Source organism: Ursus americanus, chromosome 24 (genome assembly GCF_024610735.1).
Source record: "Ursus americanus isolate L20-20 chromosome 24, mUrsAme1.1.p, whole genome shotgun sequence".
Taxonomy (NCBI): domain Eukaryota; kingdom Metazoa; phylum Chordata; class Mammalia; order Carnivora; family Ursidae; genus Ursus; species Ursus americanus.
In genome coordinates this window covers 8,966,329-8,989,197 of record NC_142150.1, presented here as the reverse complement: position 1 = coordinate 8,989,197, position 22,869 = coordinate 8,966,329, and the positions used below count along the sequence as shown (strand labels likewise).

At 49.0% G+C, this 22,869-nt stretch overlaps 1 protein-coding gene across 3 annotated transcripts in view; it reads right to left on the bottom strand.

Annotated features, from left to right (window-relative positions):
- Positions 1 to 22,869, bottom strand: part of NAV2 (neuron navigator 2) — a 382,986-nt gene that overhangs the window by 65,848 nt on the left and 294,269 nt on the right. For all 3 annotated transcript variants that reach the window (XM_045808618.2, XM_087855343.1, XM_087855344.1), the window contains 2 exons: positions 8,182 to 8,320; positions 5 to 296 (listed from right to left, as the gene is read on the bottom strand). In XM_045808618.2, the coding sequence (XP_045664574.1) occupies positions 5 to 296; positions 8,182 to 8,320 (431 nt within the window). The remainder of the gene's footprint in view (positions 1 to 4; positions 297 to 8,181; positions 8,321 to 22,869) is intronic.

The window sequence follows — 22,869 nt, the reverse complement described above, 5'->3', positions numbered from 1 at the left end:
TCACCAGTTCCTGGGGTCTTGAGCGTGCCTGCTGGGGCAGCCGCTTTCGTCCTTGGCATGGTGATGCCCACCTGCGCAGTCATGCCTCGCCGCCACGAGCCCGTCTGGGAGATGACCGAATTCTTCTTGCCCGACGTGCTTTTGTCCGACTCATCAGACACGTCCGAGGGATTCCGCCTCCACTTAGATCCAGGCTCCATCTTTATGCCGCTGTCTGAGCCTCCGTCTGACTTCTTGACATCATCGCCCGACCACAGGGAACCCCTCTCCACCTGTGAATGCTTCTCGGCGTCGGTCTGTGGATGAGACGCTGAATTAGTCCTTCCAGAATCCCCAGCCAGGAGCCCCTCAGCCCAGAGCGAGAATGCCAACACAATGACAGAGGACTACTTGAAAATGTCTGGGCCTTTACAATCTGGTTATCTTGCTAGAAAGCCTGAATTTTTTTTTCTTTTTTGGCTCAAGGAAAGTACAAAATATAACTATGTCCTAGAAGGAGTGAGGAGGGAGAGTAGGAGGGGCCAGGGGGAAAAGGGGGACAGAGCCCTATGGAGGAGAAACATGGGCAGACGGAGACGTGGCGAGAATTCAGCCACCAACTCACTGCCACTTGGCGACAAGCGCCTCTAACTCCGGAGACCCCTCTTCATCCGGCATCCAGCCTCCTGGCCTCTTTCCCTTTGTTCTGCCGTCTTCCTATCACTCCACCGGCAGCGAGATCTTTGAATACAGCACAGCGCCACAGTCTAACACGCCGACCGAGCAGGCGAGGGTGGCTGGTAGCTCCACGCGGATCAGGCAGAGAGAGAGAGGGGCTGGGAGCAAGCAAAGCCTCCAAAGCCCGAGGTGCCTGCTCCCACCCGGCTCCATTTATATGCCACTGCTTTGCTCCTCTTGTGGGATTTGGTTCAGACAAGGGATATAATTAGCTAGCTTTCTTTGGAAGAGCCCTGACCTGCTGGCCACGGAACCCAGGAGGGGACAGAAGTGTGATGTTAATGATTCACCACGGTGAAAAGGCACAAAGCTAACCAGAATGCTTTGGGGGCCTCCCTAGGGGGTCGGGGCCAGTCTGAGGGGATGCCAGTAGGGAGAAACAGTGCAGTGAATGCGGACGGGAGTCTGCAATGCTCCTGAGCGACCACACTGAGTGACAAGGCCTGGGTTTGCTGCACTTCTCTACCGACAGTGGGCATCGTCAGCAGGGCAGGAAACCAGAGTGATGATCCAGCAAGAATCTGGCTTAACGCCTTTCATCCCAGAGTACTACCTGTGCCTTCCCCTGCGGCTACACCACGGTATGGGACAAAGGTGAATACAGACACACAGCCCCAGTTAAGTCACCTCTCAGGCACCACCACGGCCTCTCTCCCCGCTCAACCCCGCATCCCTCCTAAATTCCAGTCGTCCCAGCCCCCTGATGGGTGCTTGTTTGGTCATTCCTCAAACACATGCTGAGCTCCCTCCGGGTACTGGGCACCAGAAGTAGGAGGCGGACAAAACACTTATTCCCTGACTGTGGGACACTCCCCATTCCGCTGAGGCAAGGGACACAGACACCCTGTTCCCACACCTGAACACAGAGCAGGAACTCCATCAAGGCTTGACGAGTCACCGATGAACGCATGCTTTTCAAGCTACAGCACGCTTCAACAAACGATCTCTGATCCTGACCACTCTCTGGCCAAGGAGCGTCATGACAATATGTAGCATTGCATTCATCTCAGTTTTACAGATGATCTGAGACTGAAGTTACCCATTCCCCGTCCCAACGACTCCAGCCTCTGTTCCTTCCTTTAAACACTTCCAGTAGATTCCTTCAACCAGATGCTTCTCAAAGCCCACCATTTGTCAGACGCCATGGAAGGTCTGAGGATCCATGGGTAAGATTAAGTTCCATCCCTTCTGGAGTTTATGATCCAGCGAGGGAGGCAGGTTTGGATAAATAAATACAAATAAATGAGTAATTATGAATTATGAAGACTTTTATAAGAAAAAGGACAAGGAGTAGGAGAAAGAAATACACTGATGTAATTTAGTTGATGATGAGGAGGATGGGGGATGGTGGTCAGGTAAGGCCTTTTTGAAGAAGTGTCTTGAAGAGTGAGAATTCCTTACTAAGAAGAGTTTAGGGAAGAGCATGCCAGGCAGGGGGAAGAGCACATGCAAAGGTCCTGAGGCAGGAAAGAGATAGGCTTTAGAAGCATTCAATCCACAAATATTTCCTGGGTGCCACCATATGCTAGGCAAATTTATGGGGTCTGGGACCCCATTGTAGTAAATGAAGAAGAACAAGTACAAGTCACTAACTTTCTGGAGCTTATGTTCAAGTACATTCTGACACACTCCAGGAAGTGCTGAAAACTTAGCACTTAGCTACATTCTGGGTTACTATATTAGTTACTCTTTGCATGTTCCCATACCTTATTTTCCCTAATCAAATTACAGCAATACTAAGAGTAGTAGCAGGACAACTAACGTTTATTAACCATTTATATGTGCTAGGCACACTGGGCCAAAGTGCTTCTCATGTATCATTTAATTTAAGCCTCAACAAAAATCCATGAGGAAGTTACAATTCATAGTCTCAATTTTACATAAGAAAACTGGGGCACAGAGTAGAAAAGAAAATTGCACAAGACGACACAATGCGGAAGTGGAGATCCAAGGATTCTAGGGAGTCTGAAATGCAGAGCCTAGATTTTAGCCACTATGCCACACTGCCTTCCTGCAGAATAAGTCCAAGGACATAAGACATTTCTGCATGCCTAACAGCACCTCACACAATACCTACACCCAGTAGATTCTCCTTCCATACTGGCTGGCTGCTCCCCAACTCCAGCCCTGAAGCAGCTCCAGCCTAGCCTCTGGGTGCGACCCCCAGAACTCTGATTTACCCAGTGGCAGAGAGACCGTACTTGGCCCAGGACTACGACTTGGATACCCCTCTAGAAAGAGCAAACATCGAACCATCACAGTCCCAACTTGGCCCAGGGCAGTAACCTTCCCAGCTCTACTCTGCATAGCAGGCCTGGGACCCTCTACTGGTTTTAAGTTCACAATTCCTTAGAAAAACCTTCCTGAGCTATGCGCCGGATCATGTGGAGGCACCACTCGGCATCAAAAGATGAAAAAGTCCCAGCCTCTCTGTTCCCAGAGCTAACAAGTTAAGGGTAGCAGGACAGCTGCCTGGGCATGTAGAAAGAGCTGTATCTTCCCTTGGCTCTCCATGCCTTCATCGGTTGTTCTCATTTCAAATGGCACCTAATCTTGGGAAGATTTTCCTATTGTCCCTACCTGGAAGTCCACTTACTCATTCAACATCCCTGAGGGAAGGTAGAGAAGCCACCAAACATTGGTGGGGAGAAGGCCTGAAATTTAGGAGGGCCCAGGTTGCTCTGGGACCACAGAAGGGAGGTCAATCTTCTGAGAGTGAGAGGGTGAAACCAAGGTGGGCCACGTGGCCTGATGTGCGGTGAGAACACGGGCTTGGAGCTTGAGTTCATGTACTGGGTGCTCCCTCCTTTAGAGGGAGTGGCTTACCTCCTCTGAGGTCATGATCCGTGTATAAAATGGAGATGCAACAGACAGGAGTCTTAGAGAATAGACAGTGGACTCAATGGACTCAGTGTGGAGGAACTCACAGAGTGGCTCCTTTGTCACCAACTTTCGTACCTCTGAAAACCCCCAGCACTTGGTTGTCTTTATTCCATTTTTGTCTTGCATGAGAGAGAACAAGGTACTCATCTTCCCTGCTCTTGGGCCACAAGCCTCTGGAAGCCAGGACACTGCCCTCCTCATGCCTACAACCCCTGCAGGTCGAGATGCTGAACTGGCTCGAGCTTCAACTGCAGTCATCCCAGAAGTAATTATCAGCATCAGCATTCTCACCTGCCACTTCACTCACTAGGTCGGCACCTTGTCCTTCTGCCTACATTATTAGCTCATCTAATCCTCTGAGCTTGTACTATTATCCGCATTTTACAGACCAGGAAAGTACAGGGGGGGAGAAGGAAAGTGACTTGCCTACAGTCACAAGCAGCAGCACCTAGCAGGTGGGCAGAAGGGTCATCCCTCCCCGCCCCCAGCCAAACCCTATCCCTGTATCCAGACCAGCAGCCAGAGAGCTCCAGGCTCACTTGAGGCCTCGCACAGGACAGGAATTGTTGCCACAGAATTCAGAATTTTATCTCCTTGAGTAGCAAAAATTAAACTCACATGGAATTATCTTCCTCCCCTTGTATAATAAAAACTTCACAGGCGGGGAAAAGGAAAGGAATTTTGATACATGCTTCTTTGTACCTCAGCACCTGGAATGGAAACTTCCACAGACTGGGAGGAAATACTGAACGACCAAGGACGTGAATGGAAAGATGATTACGTGGGGGAGAGAGGTGTGTTGGTTACAAGTCTTCTGCCACCAACACAGGGTCCTAAAAATAAAATGCTGCAAAATGTATTAAGAACACAGTCAGACTTTGGTTACTGACATGAATGGAGGGAGGGAAGGAGGCAGAGGGACCGCTAACCCAGAGGAAGGACGGAAAGAAGGAAAAGAAAAGAAACTTCTGAGCACCAACCAAGAATGAGATATCGCTAGAGCATGTTCGGATAAAGTATTTCCACGTTACTATCGCGCTCCTCCTTCGAGACAAGTCTAATTCCTGTGATTTTACGGACCAGGAGGCAGAGCCTTGAGGAAGCTGATGGGCTTCTCCGAGGATGCCGCAGAGCCGGGCGCTGAACCCTCCTCGCTGACCCCGCACCCGGTGGGGCCGCCCAGCCGGACTCACCGGTCATCACGGAGGACTCCGTCAGGAGGCTGCCAGGCCTCAAGCCAGGAGGCTCTCCGCCCCGCTGGGGCGCAGGGATCGGAGGCCTGGGGCTGGACGCCTGGCCATGTGCGTCCCACGTGGGGCACCCCTGGTACCCCGGACCATCCTTGAGGGGAACAGTCACTCTCAGACAAAGGGGGCTCTCATCTCTGAAGGCCAGCTCCTCTGTGATCTGCTCCGCCAGCCACGCTGCTGGACCCCAACTTCCCTGTTCCTCGGATGCATTTCCTTTCAGCCGGTCCTCAGAAGCTCTTCCCAGGTGCACACCTGGCTGGGCAACCTGTCCTCAGCCGGCCTGCCCCGCGGACAGGCTGGGCTGCCTCCTCCTGCCTCTCCCCGCCTCACCCTGCCTCTCCCCGCCTCACCCTGCCTCTCCCGGCATCGCCCGGGGACATCGCGCGCTCCCCCTTCGATCATGGAATGCAGCCTGTGACGGAAACCCAGCAGAGCCCTGGGGGATGATGACAGCACATGTGTTCCTGCTGCCCAGTGCTGCTCTGAGCGGAGTCGTGGCCCTTAGCTTTGCTCAGAGCCGGACAAGGGGGGGAGGGGCGAGGCTGCCCTTGCCGCTCATTCAAAGATTCGGAGATACTCCCCAGACAGGAACAAAGGGCTGCGGGGAAACCACCTCTCCGCGAATCTTAGTAACTCTGGGTGCAAGTCTGCATTTATTTTATCCCAAGACCTACTGGCTTAGTTTTTATTTAAGTATTTTAAACTCAGGTAGTTTTATAGCAAAATCAAACAAACAAAACAACGACGACGACAAAAACCCAACCCAATGACTATCAAACCCCTTCCATCCCTTGACATTATAACCTTCTGAACCTGATCAAAAGACCTGTTTGTGTAGTATTCTTGAACCTTTTCTGATGTGACCTTTTCTAGATGAAAGCAAAAAGCTGGTCAAAGAGGAGGGGGCCCTGGCCTTAACCAAATCTAAGTCCATCAGACAGAAAATCATTCGTAAATGCCAGATGCTTACTCTGTATCAATGTGGAAAACTGATGCCGATTCCACCTTTGTGGGAGGGAAACAAAGACAAAAGATTCTTCTAACTGTGTTTTGTTGGCTCAACCTGCATCTTAAAAGCAAGACTCTTCCCACCTCAAAAGAAAAAGAGAAACGTAGTGACTTACTCATCTCTCCCTCCCTCCCCCACCCTCTTTCTCCCTCTCTCTCCACAACCCCCCCACCCAACAAACCTGTCTGTCTGTTGGTCTTTCTCCTCTCTGGGTTCCCCACCTCAATATCTAAAGAGAGTCTAAAACCTTGGTTGTTATTATTACCCTGAAATTAGAAAGACTCTCAGAAAAAGAAGAAAAATTAGTGTCCACGAGGAAAGGAAAAAATTTGGCAGGGGGCAGGTGGCAGGGACACAGGCTGGCTGTGTTTGTAACCTGTGTCTAGTCACTGATCAGGGATCACTCAGGCAGTGTGGCTAGGTGTGCATGTGCGTGTTTTTTTTAAATCACCCCTTTAAAATGAGGTACAGCATTCCTATACGACATGCACAATGTTAAGCACATAGCCCAAATACGTTTGGTAAAATTAACCTACTCATATAACTACCACTCAGATCAAGATAGAGAATATTACCAGGGCACCTGGGTGGCTCAGTCGTTAAGCGTCTGCCTTCGGCTCAGGGCGTGATCCCAGGGTCCTGGGATCAAGCCCCGCATCGGGCTCCCTGCTCCACTGGGAGCCTGCTTCTCCCTCTCCCACTCCCCCTGCTTGTGTTCCCTCTCTCGCTGTGTCTCTCTCTGTTAAATAAATAAAATCTTAAAAAAAAAAAAAAAGATATAGAATATTATCAGCACCCCCAACATCACGTGCTTCCTTTATTTGGGTCGTGTTTTTTCTTCACCACCACCACCACCAAAATTCAACTCTCACTCAACAATAATTGGAAATTCTGGAGAAAATGCAAATTCAAGAAGTGACAGGCAATCCCAGAGGCGACGCGCAACGTATTTCGTCAGGCAGTCAATGTCCACATTTCTGTGGGACACGAGCACTCCCACACTCTGATGCGTTCTTTATTTAGCCCTATCCTCAAAAAAAAAAAAAAAAAAAAGATACCTTCGAAAGCACAGAAATTTCCAAAGAAGCTCCTGTCTCGCAGAGAAAACTGAGAAAGGAAGTGCGTGTGGAAGAGAGTAAAGGAAGGGGCGGTGTCAATTCTGCCCTCCCCCAGGCCCCTGTGGGAGACCGTGTCCCAATCGGACCTTCGCGTGGCTTCACTGGAGGCAGTGGCCCCCACTGGTGGGAAGGACACGTCATGAAAAAGATCCCGGGCCACGTAAGCCAGCGCCACCACGGCTGACCAGTGCTTGCGCCGGTCAGTCCCAACTTGGGGACTGGCTATATGAGGATGGTACCTCACTTTTCTCCTAGTAAAATGGGTTTGCTAGAACCAACCCCTCTGCCCACGAAGGAGCGCTGTGAGGGTGAGTGAAAGCATCCACATGACACCACTTTGGAAGCAAACAGAAGGGAGCACAGCATCCGAGACACACAGTCTCAGAGTTTTAAAGTAGGGGTTGAAAACTCCAGCACCTTGGGGTCTGGCAGGTATACTGATGGGGCCAGCTGGCCAGCAGCAGCTGGGGCACGCTGGGACAACGGCTCCCTGTCTGAAGGGGCAGACACTTGGACACCTGTTGATTGTTGCCATGTGGAGAATATAGGCTCAAGAAAGCAATATATTCTGATCTTTAAGAGAAACCAGAATCTCCTTTTTATGTGAAATAATGCAATTTTTAAAATTTGACATGGAATAATCTGGGTTAGAAGAAGAGTGATGCCATAAGCCAACAGACAAATGTCAGCACGAGGATGTGACCTTTAGACCAACAGTTCCCAACCTCTGGTGAGGACATACTGGTCTTCCAGCCCAAGGCTGTCAATGTTTGTTCCCGCCCCATCACTCTGGAGACAGCAGCATGTGCCTGGACAGCGGTGGTCCACTGTGGCTAGGCGGGGACACACGCTCCAGGCTAAAAATGACCAACTGAGTCCAGCATCCTCTTTAAAAAAACAAAACAAAACAAACCAACAAAAAACAAATTCAGAAACAAAGGTCCAGGAAGGAAATATGGTTTTATCAAGACCTTCGCAGACAACGGTGAGGCCTCCCCATTCCTGTTTCCAGTGCCCCATTGCCTGACCCCCCCTTTCCCTGCAGGTAGAGGCCAGGGCTAGTGAGATGAGAGCACAGGCAGTGAGCAGGTGATCAGGCCTCATCGTATGGACTTGGGGACGCTGCTCACCCCAAACGGCCCCCCTGGTCCACAAGCCCGAGGCTCCCTGCCGGCAGGAGCTGCTGGAGGAGCCTGTTGCTTACCTGCACATCCAGGTTTTTGCGAGAGGAGGCAGGTGTGTTGGCGTAGGAACTGATGGAGGAGCTGGTGTTGATGTCATCGGTGCTGAGGTTGTCTATGGTGTCGCTGATCCCGCTGCTGACCGAGCTGCTGTCATCCCAGCTGCCGAGACAAACACATCCTGAGCACCAAAACCTCATGCCGGGTCAGCGCAGGCCAACCATACGGACAAGCGCATACCATCCCCGAAGGCGCCCTGTGTCACAAAGCCCCAGATGAAGCTCTTTTGCCTCTAACATGACTCATCTCAAGGGCACCGTCTCTCCTTGCTGTTCTGGATTGCCAGCTGGGTGAAGTGGCTGAGACGGACCTTCCCCCACATGGAGGGTGCTCTCCTGAGCAGAGGGGGCTGAAGACCCTACCTACCTCCTACCCATCCTCAAATGCATCTTGGGGACTCTGCAGAAGCCAATGGCTACTTTCCAGACCTAATGGCAGCGGAAGAGCGGTGGGCTTGGGGACGATTGCCAGAAGCAATGGAGAGAGAGTCAAGAGCGGCACTCTCCCTGAGGTCAGAGTGCAAAGATGAGCTGCTCTAGGAATCCTCTGGACTCCACGGCCGGAGTGAAATGCCAAGGGAGGGAAAGCCTCAGATGTCAGCAGAAACCCGTCAATTCTATTAGCATCTCTAACTCTAACAGCATCCCAGGATACATCTAAAATAGAGCTCCTTTCCCAACCCACAAATCCACGGAGGCCACCCCTACCGCTCAAGTCAAATCTCCAAGCAATGGCTCTTCTTTCTCCTCATCGTCTCCCACCGCGACCAAGACTTTTAACCCATCCCCTGGTCCGAAGTAAGCTTCCAATATAATGTAACCTGATCTACTTCATCTAGTGGAAAAAGGTAATTATTCCTGTTTTCCTATTGCACAGATGGAGACACTGAGGCTTAGAAAGGTAAGAAAGCTGGGGCATCTGGGTGGCTCAGTTGATTGGACATCCAACTCTTGGGTTCGGCTCAGATCGTGATCTCGGGGGTTATGAGATGGAGCCCAGGGGTGGGGCTCCACACTCAGCACTGAGACTGCTTGAGAGTCTCTCCCCATCCCTCTCTCCCCATCTGCTCCTCTCCCCCTTCACGGGCACTCTCTCTCTAAAATAAAATCTTTAGAGAGAAGAAAGGAAAGAAAAGAAAGGAAGGCAGGCAGGCAAGGTTGCACGAGACCAGACAGCCAGTAAAAGACGGAACAGGACCTGGATCCAGCCTTTCTGACTCCAGAGCCACCTTCTATATTGTGAGGCCAGACGGCTTTCCACTATGTCAACTGTCGGAAGGTGACATGGCTCACTTTCTCAGGAGGAAGCTGAGGCTTGGAGGGCCTCATTCAAAGACAATCTCCACACTCCCGCTTCCCCTGCAGGGCATGCTGCCGGAATGTCCACCTCAGCCCTCTGTGAGCCATGTCCCCTCTCCCCGCAGGCCCATAGTCCATGCTTATCAAAGCCCTCTGGGCTGAACTCCTACGCAGAGAGGAATGACAGGACAAGCTCTGACAAAAAGTTACCACCAGCTGCGGACTCTGAGCTCAGCCTCCTCCCCCCAGCTCATTCTTGGACAAGTCACAGCTCCTATGCCTCAGTTTCTTTATGGGGGACACAGGGATGATACCACTAGGCTGGCAACCATGTAAAGCTCTGCTGGAGAAAACGTGACCTAACAGACGAGAAAGGACCCAAATCGGCTCTCACGATTATCATAAAAGAAAGAAAGAAAAAAAAAAGTCACAGGAGTCTTTAATTGCATCTGCTCTCTGGGGTTAGCAATTTAATATATCTAAAGTTTCCTCTAATCCAGTGAAGAAGAAAGAGGATTGAAGAGAGGAGTGTGGCTGGCGGGGGAAGGCGGGAAGTTCGTAACAGATGCCCATGAATCCAAGCCCCGGAGTTTTTGCTTTGAAGTTGTACCCGCTCCTCCCGTATGGCCTTTCAACAGCAAGCTGTTATTCTGGAGGGGCGTGTGCGCTCACGGTACACACGGTGCTTCCCACATCGGTGCCCGGAGCATCTTGGGGCCACCCTGACCGAGCCAGCCCAGGCGGGGAGAAGCCAGTGACGGCTGCCATGGAAGGTGGGCGTGGGGACCCCAGGGATGAGGACGAGGGCACGGTGACAACCGAGTGCAGCCTGGGCTGAGCAACAGCTGTCTTTGTGCCAGAAACCAGCCGTCACTGCATATGGAGAACCAGCCATGTCTCCCTCCCTTCTGGATCTTTTGGGATACTGGCAAGTCTGTTTGGATGTAAAAATCAGTGATTTCAAACTTGTCCTTTCCCCGAAATCCAGAGTGTAAGGGATCATGAGCCACCAAGTTCAGAGTCAGTGAGTTCCAAGTACTTGCAGGAGCTGCCCTGTGATAACCACGGTGCCCTAACAAGAGACCGTGGGCTAGATGCTGGCTCTTTCGTGCCCCTCTTAGATATTCACGGTGTCCATAAACTTCTGAACAGCTGTCAAGTGCTGGAATGATCTCTTTAACTTGGCCTAAGATAGCACTCCCCCAAACCGCGTGACCACACAGGAGATGCCGAGAAGGAGGAAGTGCAGCTCTGGAAGAGATGCAGGTGGGGTTTGAACCTCCAGGGGCCACTCTGTCCTCGCCTGCCCAAGAAGGCAGCTAGCACCGACGGAAGCAGAGTCGAGACGAAGGACATCCCGTGAGCACCTCTATCCAGCCATACCTGACACCTGCGGAGTCAGAAGCAAGCACCCCCTAGGAGGCTGAAAGCGAGAATTAATAAATTCCTTTCTTTTGCTCAAAACTAGTTTGCTTTGGTTTCTGTCACTTGGTATACTCGTGCTACTGACTGGGGAATGGCCATTTGTTTGTAAAGTGACTCCAGACGTGTGGCTGAAGAGTCAGACGGGAAAAATGTAGAAAGCATGCAGAATTCATTCAGGCAGGAAGAACATTAGTTGCATCCCATCAAGTGGCAAAGGCAATTTAGGTACAACCAGCACCCAGGGTCCCAAAGTCCACTGACCCAGGTCCTGGTGAGCAATGTTGAAAGGGGTTACAGAGATGGATTACAACAGAAATGTGAAAGAACACAGAGGATCTGTGTTTGCTGTGTGGTGAAACGAGAGTCCAGCTAAGAGGTTCAAGGGACCCAGGCAACACAGCAGAAAGAACTACAGTGTATTCAGCTATGGCTCTAGAACGATCGTTCTGGAAACAATGTGACCATCCCTGCGTCTTGCTCTTGAGCCCCTACAACGGTTCAGAGCCCAATGGAGATGACAAACGTATTCCCCTTCGTTGGGAGCAAATGACTTTAAATCCTTGGGAAGGTTTAAAAAGAGGAGGGTTGCTGAGGGAGTAAATCATAATATGAATACTTAAGTACAGGATGAAATCTTCGTGATCACTGGGATAATCTCTGTATATTTATAATACTTAAAAGAATATGGGGCATATTCAAGAATGTAAATAAAAACAGTCCTCTGATTTCCATTTTAAATGAGTCCTCATTTCTGATTTGAGATTTTTAAGATGAAAGGTTTAAGGATTGGGAGTCGGCCTGCAAAAAAGAATTACAGTGTTTGAGAAAACTTAATTTATGACATTTTAACTTTAGTTTATTTGATTTGCAAGAGTTAAGTGCTTAGAAAGATTTTGCTTGTTAGGCGTGGTTAACTCCACTCCGTCTGATGTTTGAAGAACTTGAGGAAACCAGGCATGTTAACTTACGAATACGATCTAAACTATTTAAGGAAACTTAATTATCCAAGTTTCCAAACAGTACTAATTGTCAAAATTCAATTTGTTCAATTTAAATCAACCAAGTACTAACCAAATAACAAGTGGAAATCACCTTAATTTATACGAAAACACTTGATTTATAGGTGAGATTTATAAGAAAACCTAGGTTTAAAAATCAAAGCTTGAATAAACTAGAAGAGTAAAACCTAATGACTTCTAAGACGTTCTTTTTGGGCACAAAGCACTTCTTAGACATTCAGAAAACCGTTAAGGTAGATTTCGTTTTGTCAATGAATGAATGATTTTTATATGAATGACCAGAAGAATAAACGAACTCAAGAGAGCATACCTCTTCTCTTTACTAGTTTTCCCCATTCCAGTTCACCTTTGCTCCACATTGCAAGACTTCCAAAGCTACTCCAAAACTGTGCCCCAAATCTCAGTGGAAACACTGTGTTGACATCCTGGGGAGATGAGCAGAGCAGAGCAGAACCCCAGGCCCACCTCCTGCCTCAAGGGCTGTATTATAGGAAGTTCAGAGGAACGTGGGATACAGAGCTTGGCTGATTTCCCTGACTTTTTTTTTTTTTTTTCAAGACAGCATATCATGTTTATGCCCTATAAATTCTTTGGCAGAGACAGCCAGAGAAATGGCAAGAAGATGCTTCCACTGATTCCTCGGAACCATCAATGCAAACACACTGCTTCCCAGCCAGATCAGGCAGGCACCTTTTTCTCTACCGAATGAAATGCCCCCCATCAGCACAGTCATACAACAGCACAACAGGGGTGGCAAGTGATTAGATAGGAAAACAACCTTCACCCAATCGTAGCCAATGGGGGGGGTCAAGGAACTCCTCAAGTGTCTGCCATTGTTCTTGAAGACTCTTAAACTCACTATTTTGGGATCCTGAGCCAGAGACCTTGGAGGATTCATTTGTTCATCTTACACGGTCTGTCAGCGCCCTCTATGTGTCAGGCATCGTGCAAGGCAGTACGAATACAGTGATGACCCCCAGGTGTCCCCACCCTCGACAGCAAGGCCAGGGGATGTGACAGACACAAGACACACAGAGCCCAGACACAAATGAAAACGTAACAGAGAGAGATGGGCAAAGAGAAACTGCACCATGTAGGAACTGTATGGGTTCCAGACGTTTCTACAGCCTTTGATACCTCCTCAAGCTACCAGCCAGGTGCCCGCACAGCTAATAGCGATAGTCTGCAGTGTGCCAGATCCCAGGCCCATGAGCGCTCTCTGCTGTGCCACAATCTCTTTCAAGGCATGGAAGTGGCAAAGGCAAGGGGCCAGGAGAACCAGGCCCTGACCCCAGCTCTCCCCAGAACTACTCCCTGTTAGAGTCTGGACACCTCATTTTCTCTCTAGGTCCCAGACTTCCGTAGAATAAGGGAGCTGGATGCATCCATCCCAGCGGTTGCTTTCTAACTGATATCCCAGGAGTTTAAGCTCAGGGAAAAGTTGGTACAGACGCAAACGGGCACATGGAAGATCCCTACCGGTCTCAGAGCATCTCCTCCCATTCAGCAAAAACTGCCCAACAGATAACTGTACTTTGTGTAGTCTTTGGGTTTCTTCATTGCTAATTTCACCCCTCAGAATATTTTTTTAAGCCCACACAATCTTGTCAATACTTGGAATAGGTGCCAACATCTTATACACAGGAGACAATTAGCTAGCCCTGAGTAGTAGCTGCCCTTTCTAGACAGAGACATGCTTTCCCATTTCACACAATCCCCACCTAAACCTCTTCACTCACCTGGTTGGCCCTGCAATTTGAGTTTGCAAACCCTCCTATGGGGGTAACAATCCAAGTCACAATACAGAGTTTGCATTAGACCACACTATTTATTCACAAAGGAATAGAATGCAATCTTACCTAATATTTATAGCCACCACTGAAGGTGTTTACCAAAAGCCAGGTACTGTACTAGGCACGTTACATGTATTACTCTACTCCCATTTTCCACTGGATGAAACAGAGGCTTAAGGCCCAGAGGTCATCAGAACGGTGGGATTCAAACCAGGCTCCATGCAACCTTCTTAGCTCATCCAAAACCGAGCACATATAGATCAGCTTGGAAATGTGTCTGCTAGCCTGCGCGATCACAAAAGAATCTTCACCAGCTGACAGCAGCCAAGTGCATCAAGAAGAGACCTCATTTCGACAGACACAGCATTTTGACCAAAACCATGGCCTTGACTGTTTACTACGTCTATTTTTTTAAAAGATTTATTTATTTGACAGAGAGAGTGGGGGCGGGGGAGAGGAGAGAGAGCGAGCGTGCACACACAAGCAGAGGGGAGCAGCAGGCAGAGGGAGAAGCAGGCTCTCCACAGAGCAGGGAACCCCATGTGGGGCTCGATCCCAGGACCCCGGGATCATGACCTGAGCCGAAGGCAGATGCTTAACCGACTGAGCCACCCAGGTGCCCCAGTCTACTACCTCTTGAAAGACAGATGTGAAAAGATTCTCCAAAAGTGACCAGAAAATCCACTCAAAAATCAAAGACCCGTAAAGCCAGGAGGATCCTATTTCAGTCTTGCAAGACGTGCTGACATCACTGTGTCAGGAATTCAAATGCCACTCAGAAGGCTTAAAGCACACTTTGAACAGCCAAACACGCACCAGCTATCTGCTGTGAAGAACGCAGGTGAAAGCATCATAAATTATTTTAGCTGCTCATACGCCCTGTTTTCCTCCTTGTGGGGAGTGCGCATTCCACAGAACCAACGAGAGAAACCTGCCTTCACCAGTGCACCCTCCCCGAAAAACTACCTCTCATCTGGACACATTTTTAATATCAAGCTCTTCCAGGGAGTACCCAAAATGCAGCAAGAATTTGTAATGGTCCTGAATTAATGGGATTTCATATTTATAACCTCATCTCCCATGAAGCAAAAAAGCAAAACGGAATCCCAAGGTTAGAGGGATGATTAAGCAGATTTTTCCACTAGGATTTACACACCCATGCGTGAGGAATTTTGGATTTCAGCAAAAGACTCCCAACTCCAAGGAGTTACTGAAGGGTCCAGAGGGTCATTCTTCAAACGGACTCCCTCTGAGATAATGTTGTTTACTCAAGGGAAAGACATGCTAACCAATGTTGTAAAAAAAAAAAAAAATCAATCACGTCGCAGATACATATTAGTTCTCTGCTCACAGATAAACCACAGGAGAGTAGCAGACTTAGCACTGTAACTATGGTTCTCAAAAGCAGTCTTCACAAGCAGCAGAGCAGCTCCTAACACCCTACCCCCAAGCCCCAAAGGCTGGTCCACTTCCAGAAGACCCTTCACATCCTCAGGAGCAGTCTGGGCCGGTCCCTGCCCCACTCTCTGCCTCTCTCCTGGGGGCTGAATGCAAGCTATAGAGCCACCAAGGGCTGTGCCCAGGGCTTACCTGCTTACTTCCCCAGTTCTGCCCCAGAATCACAGCAAAGCTCATTTTCACGGCCCTGTGCCCCCCGCCAGACAGCTGTATTCAGTTGCAAAAGACCAGACTGGTGGAACTCGTTTTCTGGCTATTGTTCAAGGCAATTGTTCCCGTGAAACCCCAGGGCCCAAGCGGAATGAGATCCTTTGGTGTGGATGAGTGAGCAAGCCCAACTGTAGGCTTAGCAGTAACCCCTGGGGAAAGGAAAGGGTTTGGCTACCTTCATTTCCCACCAGACAGGTATGTTAACTATTTCCCTCCCAGGAGGTATTCTCCAGAGCATCACCTCCTCCAGCCACTGCTGGGGCCTATTAAGAAAATCCACCTTCAAAGAACGCAACAGCACTCCGGCAGAACCCCACCTTTCATTGTCTATCTGGGAATGGTAATAAGAGAACAGCCAGCTTTAAATGAAGTTCAAAGTTGTGCCAGACCTCATGCTAATTACATGCATTATTTCAGTTAATCCTCACAACTCCATGATACAAATCACTTGCTGATGGCTTACGTATGTGCCAGGCCCTGTTACTTACATTTTCTCTGGGTACCATGAGATAGGTACTAACATGATACCCATTTTAGAGGTGAGACAACTGAGGCTTGGAAAGACAGGCCCAAAGGTCGACAGAACTAAGATGTGCTGAAGCTGGGATTCAAACACAGACCCTAGAGTGTGCAACCACCTTCTGTATTCATCTGACACCCTCTACTCCATACACATCATGTGTACTCTGAGAGCTTCAATGTTTCCCACACACAGTTACTCGAAAGAAGCCATAAGCAAGCCTCCTCTCTCTAGATGTCACCCTCTGAGACCAGCCTCCATGGTGTGCAAAATGGCCCAGAGCTTGAGTTTGAATGAAAGGAAGGACAGACACAAATCCCAGTGAATTTAGTCTCCTCTAGCGGTGGGCCAGGGGACCACCAAGCCCTGGAGGCTCCAGAGGGAGGCAGGAGGCACAACCCTGGAGAGAAAAGTAAAATAGATTTATTTGAACCTTGGCTCTACTATTGACTTGGTCAGAGCACCTCCCCCCACCCCACCCCCACTCCCCTGGAGAGCCAGGCTTCCTCTTGTGTGATACGGTGCTAACACCAGGCCTCAGGGGCCTCTAGTGGGGGCCAAACCAGACCTGCAGGCACTCAGGAGATAACCAGCTCCTGTCAGCTGCAGGACAGAAGCCGGGGAGCCGGAGAGAGCGGCAGGAAGGAGACACAGGCCCACGAAACAGACGATCAAGTTCCAGGGCTAGGACTTGCTGCCTCTCGCTGCCACAGCGTCCCAGGGGGGAAGCAGCTTCTATAGACGGTGCCAGGTGCAAGGCCAATCATTTGGGGTGGAGAGAGAGGGAAACAAGAGCCCCATAAAGAGGGCTCCAAGGGGATTTAGCAGCATTCAGAATGCCAGGGGTTGAGTTTCACCCCAAAGCACCTTTGTCCCGTTTCAGTAACTCATTCCTTTAACAAGTAGGTGGTCCCCTGAGTAAGCGTGAAATTCCTCCCTTTGGCTCCAGGGGCTTGGTCGGGCTGGAAAGCCCAGAGGGAAGCCTCATGGCCTCATTGTGACAAGAGGCACCAGCATGTCTGCTGACCTCGATACACAAAGCCCTCGCTCCTCCAAGGTTCCTCCAGACAGGGCTGCTGCCGCTCGGGCCCTGCCGGTCAGCTTTGGCCAAAAGACCTCCACAAACCCATCCCAGTGTTCTCTTTACCAAAAGGTATGTGTACCCTGAACATGAACAGAATTCAGCACATCAGATGCAGCTATGGCAAACCACGGCAGACACTTAGACAAGGCGACAACTCTAAGAGTGGCATCCAGGCACCGAGGTGGGTACTGAGCACACGTTATTCCACACACTCCTCTCTCTTACCCTACAAAGCACAAGCTACTAATGTGCCCTTTACATAGACGGTGGAAACTGAGGCTTCCAGACGCTAGGCAGTCTGCCCCAGGTGCCAGAGCTAATAAATGGAGCTGGACTGGAACCCAGACCGGCCCGATTCTAAAACTTGAGCTCTTCCTAACCACATTAATCCAACCTAAGAGCAGAAGGAAGGATGCTTTTTTAAAAAAAAAGATTTTATTTATTTGAGACAGAGGGAGGAGGGTACGAGGGGCAGAAGGAGAGAGAGAAACAGACTCCCCGCTGAGCAGGGAGCCCGATGTGGGGTTTGATCCCAGGACCCTGGGATCATGACCTGAGCAGAAGGCAGAGGCTTAACCGCTTAACCGACTGAGTCACCCAGGCGCCCCAGAAAGGATACTTTAAAGTAGATCCCAGTCATATAAGAAATTACAACTCCCACGTTATCCTAAGAGCCCAAGACACTTTTTAATGCAATCAAATTATTCCTAAAACATCTCCAAGTAGGTAAAGAAAGGGAGGAAGGGGCAAATTCCAGACAGGGCATTGGCTGGCTGCCTTAGGTCTAGGGTAGGTGGAGGGGGGATGCAGAATCCCACCATTCCCATTACCTAGCCCACCACACACACACACACACACACACACACACACACACACACACTCAGTTCCCGATACATCTTAGAGGTCTGGGAACCTGAAAGCACAAAACAGAACTACAGTGGACTTGGGGCAGCTGAGAGAGATTGACTGTCCCCCAAAATCAATCCAGCTTCATTTTGCAATTTGTCAGGGGCCAGCCCTTAAAACCTACCCATTCTGGGGCAATGGGGAAGGGACGAGAACTCAGGTCAAGAAAAACTACTTGGGGCACCTGGCTGGTTCAGTCAGAAAAGCATGCGACTATTGATCTCAGGGTCATGAGTTCGAGCCCCACACTGGGTACAGAGATTACTGAAAATATGAATGAGCTAAAAACAAAACACCCCACAAAACCAGAAACGATCACTCAAATTCAGCTTTGCAACCCAAAAGCAGTTCAGCCTTAGCTAATTAGCCAGCCCCAGCACACATGTGAGCAGCTAGCACCAAGCTTGGGTCAGCATTAACATGCTGGGTGTACAACCTCTCCCTCCAGGACTCAATAAATCCAGGCTCCCAGGAGGCAGCCCGAGTTCCAGGGCACAGTCCCAGCAGCCCAAGGCCAGCTCCAAGGCCACCAGCTGTCCCAGATTTGACTTCCACTTGGGCTCCTGCCCCCCCCCCCAGCCGCTGAACCAGGTACAAGCATAAATCCAGTCACAGATCCATCCACCAGCCCGGAAGCCTCAAAAAGATCAGAGAACTCCCAGGTAGGTCCTGCTCCAAAGCAGAGCTGCTGCTTAAGAGACCACCCCCGCCCTCTCAGAAATAAGCAGAATCTGAAAAGCCAGGGAAGGCCATGCTTGCCAGTATCCTGTGCACTTCGTTGAGTCCTCTGCCACAAAACGTGCCCTTCTTCCAGCTGAACCCACGTTTAAACTTGTAGATAAAGCCATTCTGAGCCATCTGCCAAGCCCAACAAGGAAGGCAGAGTGGTGGGTAAACCTAGGTTCCCATGCTGGGTTTGCTTCTTTTTTTCTTTTTTTTTTAAGATTTTATTTATTTATTTGACAGAGACAGAGACAGCCCGGGAGAGAGGGAACACAAGCAGGGGGAGTGGGAGAGGAAGAAGCAGGCTCATAGCAGAGGAGCCTGACGTGGGGCTCGATCCCATAACGCCGGGATCACGCCCTGAGCCGAAGGCAGACGCTTAACCGCTGTGCCACCCAGGCGCCCCCGGGTTTGCTTCTTGCGAGCTGTGTGACCTTGAGCAAGTTATTTAACCTCTCTTAGTTCCCATTGCCTCACCTCCAAATTCAGGATAATAATATTGCTGGCTTTGCAAAGAACATGAAATGAGACAATGTCTGTTAGATGCTTGGTTAGCAGTAGGTGATAATGAACATTGTTTTCTCTTCCCCTTGTCTGGCTTAAAAATAGAAATGTTTCTCTTTGGGCAGCTTTATAGCAGCCCTAGTTAACAAGAAAAGTACTCATACTTAAATCTCCCATGCTATCTCTCCTAGAGCCCAGTTTCCAGAAAAAAAAAATCCACCCAGTAATTTGCAGTATTAGTAAACACAACCGCAAGTTCACCCGGCTTCTTAGATTCCAAACAAAACCTCCAACTGCAAGGCATTTTCATCAGGGCCCTTCAAACCACTATCAGCCCTTGCCGGGGCCCACACTGCCTCTCTCCAGCTCTTTCCTTCCCCCCAAACTGAAAGGTCTTCCCCCAAAAGCCTGGAATAAGGATCTAAGACAGCTGGGTGATCAATACCCAGTCTTTCAGGCTCTACAGCCTAATTTGGTAAGAGAGTCTGGAAAAGACTGACATTACCCAAATGTAGGTGGACCAAGGACATTTGGGTAATGCTCCGGCTTCTTCCAGAGCTACCGAGTTTAGAGTGAAAGGAGCTGGGGGTGGCAGGGTGAAGGATGCTGAACTCCTGACCAGCGGCTCCCCCACCACACAGCACACGGGGGATTCTGGCAGCAGCACCACTAGCTGCTCTGCTGGCTTTCCAATACCATTCAGGGAACGACAAGGCAGGACACGCAGCACACCCCGCCCCAGGCCCCAGAAATTTTAGGAAATCATCCTACCTGGTAAGGTTTCCCGGCCAGAGCATTTCACTACATTGTGGTCCTTAGAGAAAGCGGACAAAGAAGCCGAAAGAATCTCACGGTGGCAGCTCGTCAGCCAGTCAGCCAAGCCAGCCCACGTTGGGCCAGGGAATCCCAGGCACCCTGCAACTCTGGTACTAAAGGACTAGTCAGACTGGGATCACTCTTCCCCAGCCCAGGAAAGAAATCTGATCCACCAACAAAATTAACCCCTTAAGTGCTGAAGGAGCGAGAGGTCAGGCCTGAGTGCTAGTATCAAGTCAGCTGTGAAAAGTTTCAGCCAAGCAAAAGCTGACACCAAACTCTGAAACCATTACCGTAAAGCACCTAGTAGGAGGGCCCTCACGAAGGTCCCAGGGGAATCTGCAACAATGGGTCAAGGGGAATAAAATCTAAATGTGAAAAAATATTTTAAATCCTCATGGACTGTTTACTGTGCCAAAATGTTGGGAAAAGTCCTTTCTTTCAAGCCAAAAGTGCTACTATTAACAATGACACACACAAAAAAAATCACTGATGAGAACATGTCTTAGCTTATTCCGTTGACAACTGAAAGCAAAGCATTTGATTGAAATGATTAGCCTACAGAGATAACTTCTGAACCCGAAAGGGAAAAGATACCTATCTGTATAATGGACAATGACGTACATAGTTTCCGGTGATGTCAATTTTGATACAGGGTCAATAAAAATACACATTAACTCCTGATGCTACTTTTTTTTTTAAAGATGTTCACTCTACGCATCGCTACTTTAAACATTACGGTACAAAGGCTGGGAGGGGAGGTGGGATGGGAGAGAGTCCCAGTTCTGGGATGGGAAGGGGTTGCACCGACTAATCCCTATTAAAACCTGTAATCAAGGAATTCAGAAGGAACTATGTAAATAGATGCTGTGAACAATGAACAACTGTTTTACTCTTGAAAATTCAAAAGCAAAATTATGTTATAACCACAAGCTTTTATTTTAAAATGAAGAAGGATTAAGATACTCTCCAAAACCCCAACTCCCTCTCCAAAAATCCTACCAGTTGGCTCCTGGCAACTTTCAAAGACTTTCTCTGAGAAAGGCTCCCCCACCCCCAGCTTGGGCTGTCTCTCCAGAAGGATGGGGGCGTAGAGGGGTGTGTGTGTGTGTGTGTGTGTGTGTGTGTGCGCTGGGGGTAGGGTGGGGGAGGAAGTAATAACTGGCTCCAAGCAGGGTCTTGTGTGGTCAGAGTTTGCTCAGCAAACACAAGCCTTTCAAAGGGGGAATGAAGAGCCAGTCCTCCCCCAACCAAGAGGGAGGGAATAAAAGGTCAGCTCAGAGAGGAAACAGGGTCTAGTGGGGCTTCCCAGGTGAATGTAAAGGCAAACGTGTCCAGGAGCAGAGATTGTAATCTTGAAGGAGTCCCAACTGAAGTTAATCATTCACATCTCACCCTCAGGGCCCTCCCCCACTTGAAAAAATGCTGCCAGCATCTGCAGTGGGGAGTGGGAGGCAGAGGCCAAGGCGTGGGGGAAGGGTGAATTTGGGAAGGCGGTGTGGCTCAGATTTATTGAGACAAAAAGTCAGAATGGATCCAAGCTCTGTCTGACGAAGATGTTTTAAACCGTTCCCCGTACCTTCTGCACTGTCCCTGGAACTGAATGTATCTTTAGAACATGACTTGAGACCCTGGCTGACCTCTGTGTTAATTTGGGTAGAATGGGATGGTGACTATATACATGGAGACCTAGAGATACGGATATGGATAGACACACACATACACATACAAAAAAATCCCCACTGTTTATTATACTAGTTCCTTGCCCTTGTTTTAGGCAAATATAATATGTAAAAATCCAGATTAACCACCAACATAAATTAAGGACTTCCTATCCATTCATTTAGTCATTCATTCAACTAACTGATATTTATTGAGCACTTGGTATATGCAGATCACTGTTCTAACTGCTGAGGATACAACAGTAAAAAAAAAAAAAAGTCAAAAAATTCCCTATATTAATGGAACTTACCTTTTAGTGGTAAAACTATACAATAAATGAGACTAAATGTAAATTATATAGTATATTAGTGATAAATGCTAAGAAGAAGAACTGATAAAGGGAAGAGGATATGATTGGTGGGGAGAGGGAGGGAAGGTTGTCTGAAATTTTTCTTTGATTGGTTAGGGAAGGCCTGCTGAGGGATGATTGTTACTACAGACCTGAATGAAGTATGGAAGTTGGTTATGTGACTATCTGGGGGTAGAGAGCCTTCCAAGAAAGGAAATGGTCCGTGCAAAGGTCCTGAGGCAGGATACAACTTGCACTTTCATTCCAAGAACCCAGAACCTGGTGTGGCTAGAGCAGAGAGAACAGTGAAACAAGAGAAACCTAGGAGGAGGTCAGGCCAGAGAGGCAACGGGTAAAGAGAGGGAAAAGGGTGGCTAAGGAGAGCTCAGTGAGTTGCTGTAAGCCTCTTGGCTTTTTCTCTCAGAGAGGAAAATTTTTGCAAGGGCAAGTTTATTGCACAAGACAATGTGCTTGGGGGTGGGGTGGGGGAGATATCTCAGTCCTCTTTCTGTGGTTAAAAGCATCACATCTTCAACACCAAACACTCTGAATTCTTTGTAGCTAGGGGTTCACATTTAGCCAGAGCTTCCTCATGCTATGCAAGATAACAATCAGTGTGGCTAAGAGGTCCAACAACAGAGGGAGGGGAAAACATGGAAGGTAGGTCAACCAACTCCATGAGAGCAGATGCCCTTTGGCGCTTTTCAAAGAACTAATTTTCCCCTGTCATTTCTGACTCTGACTTCTAAACAGGCCAAATTCCAAAGACCTTCTAGAATTCAAAGCATTTTTCTCTATAGAAACAATGTTTCAATGATGTTAAGGTTCCCAGGTCAATTCATGGAGCCCTGTTTTAAACCAAAAAGGAGCTGATAAACTCTGCT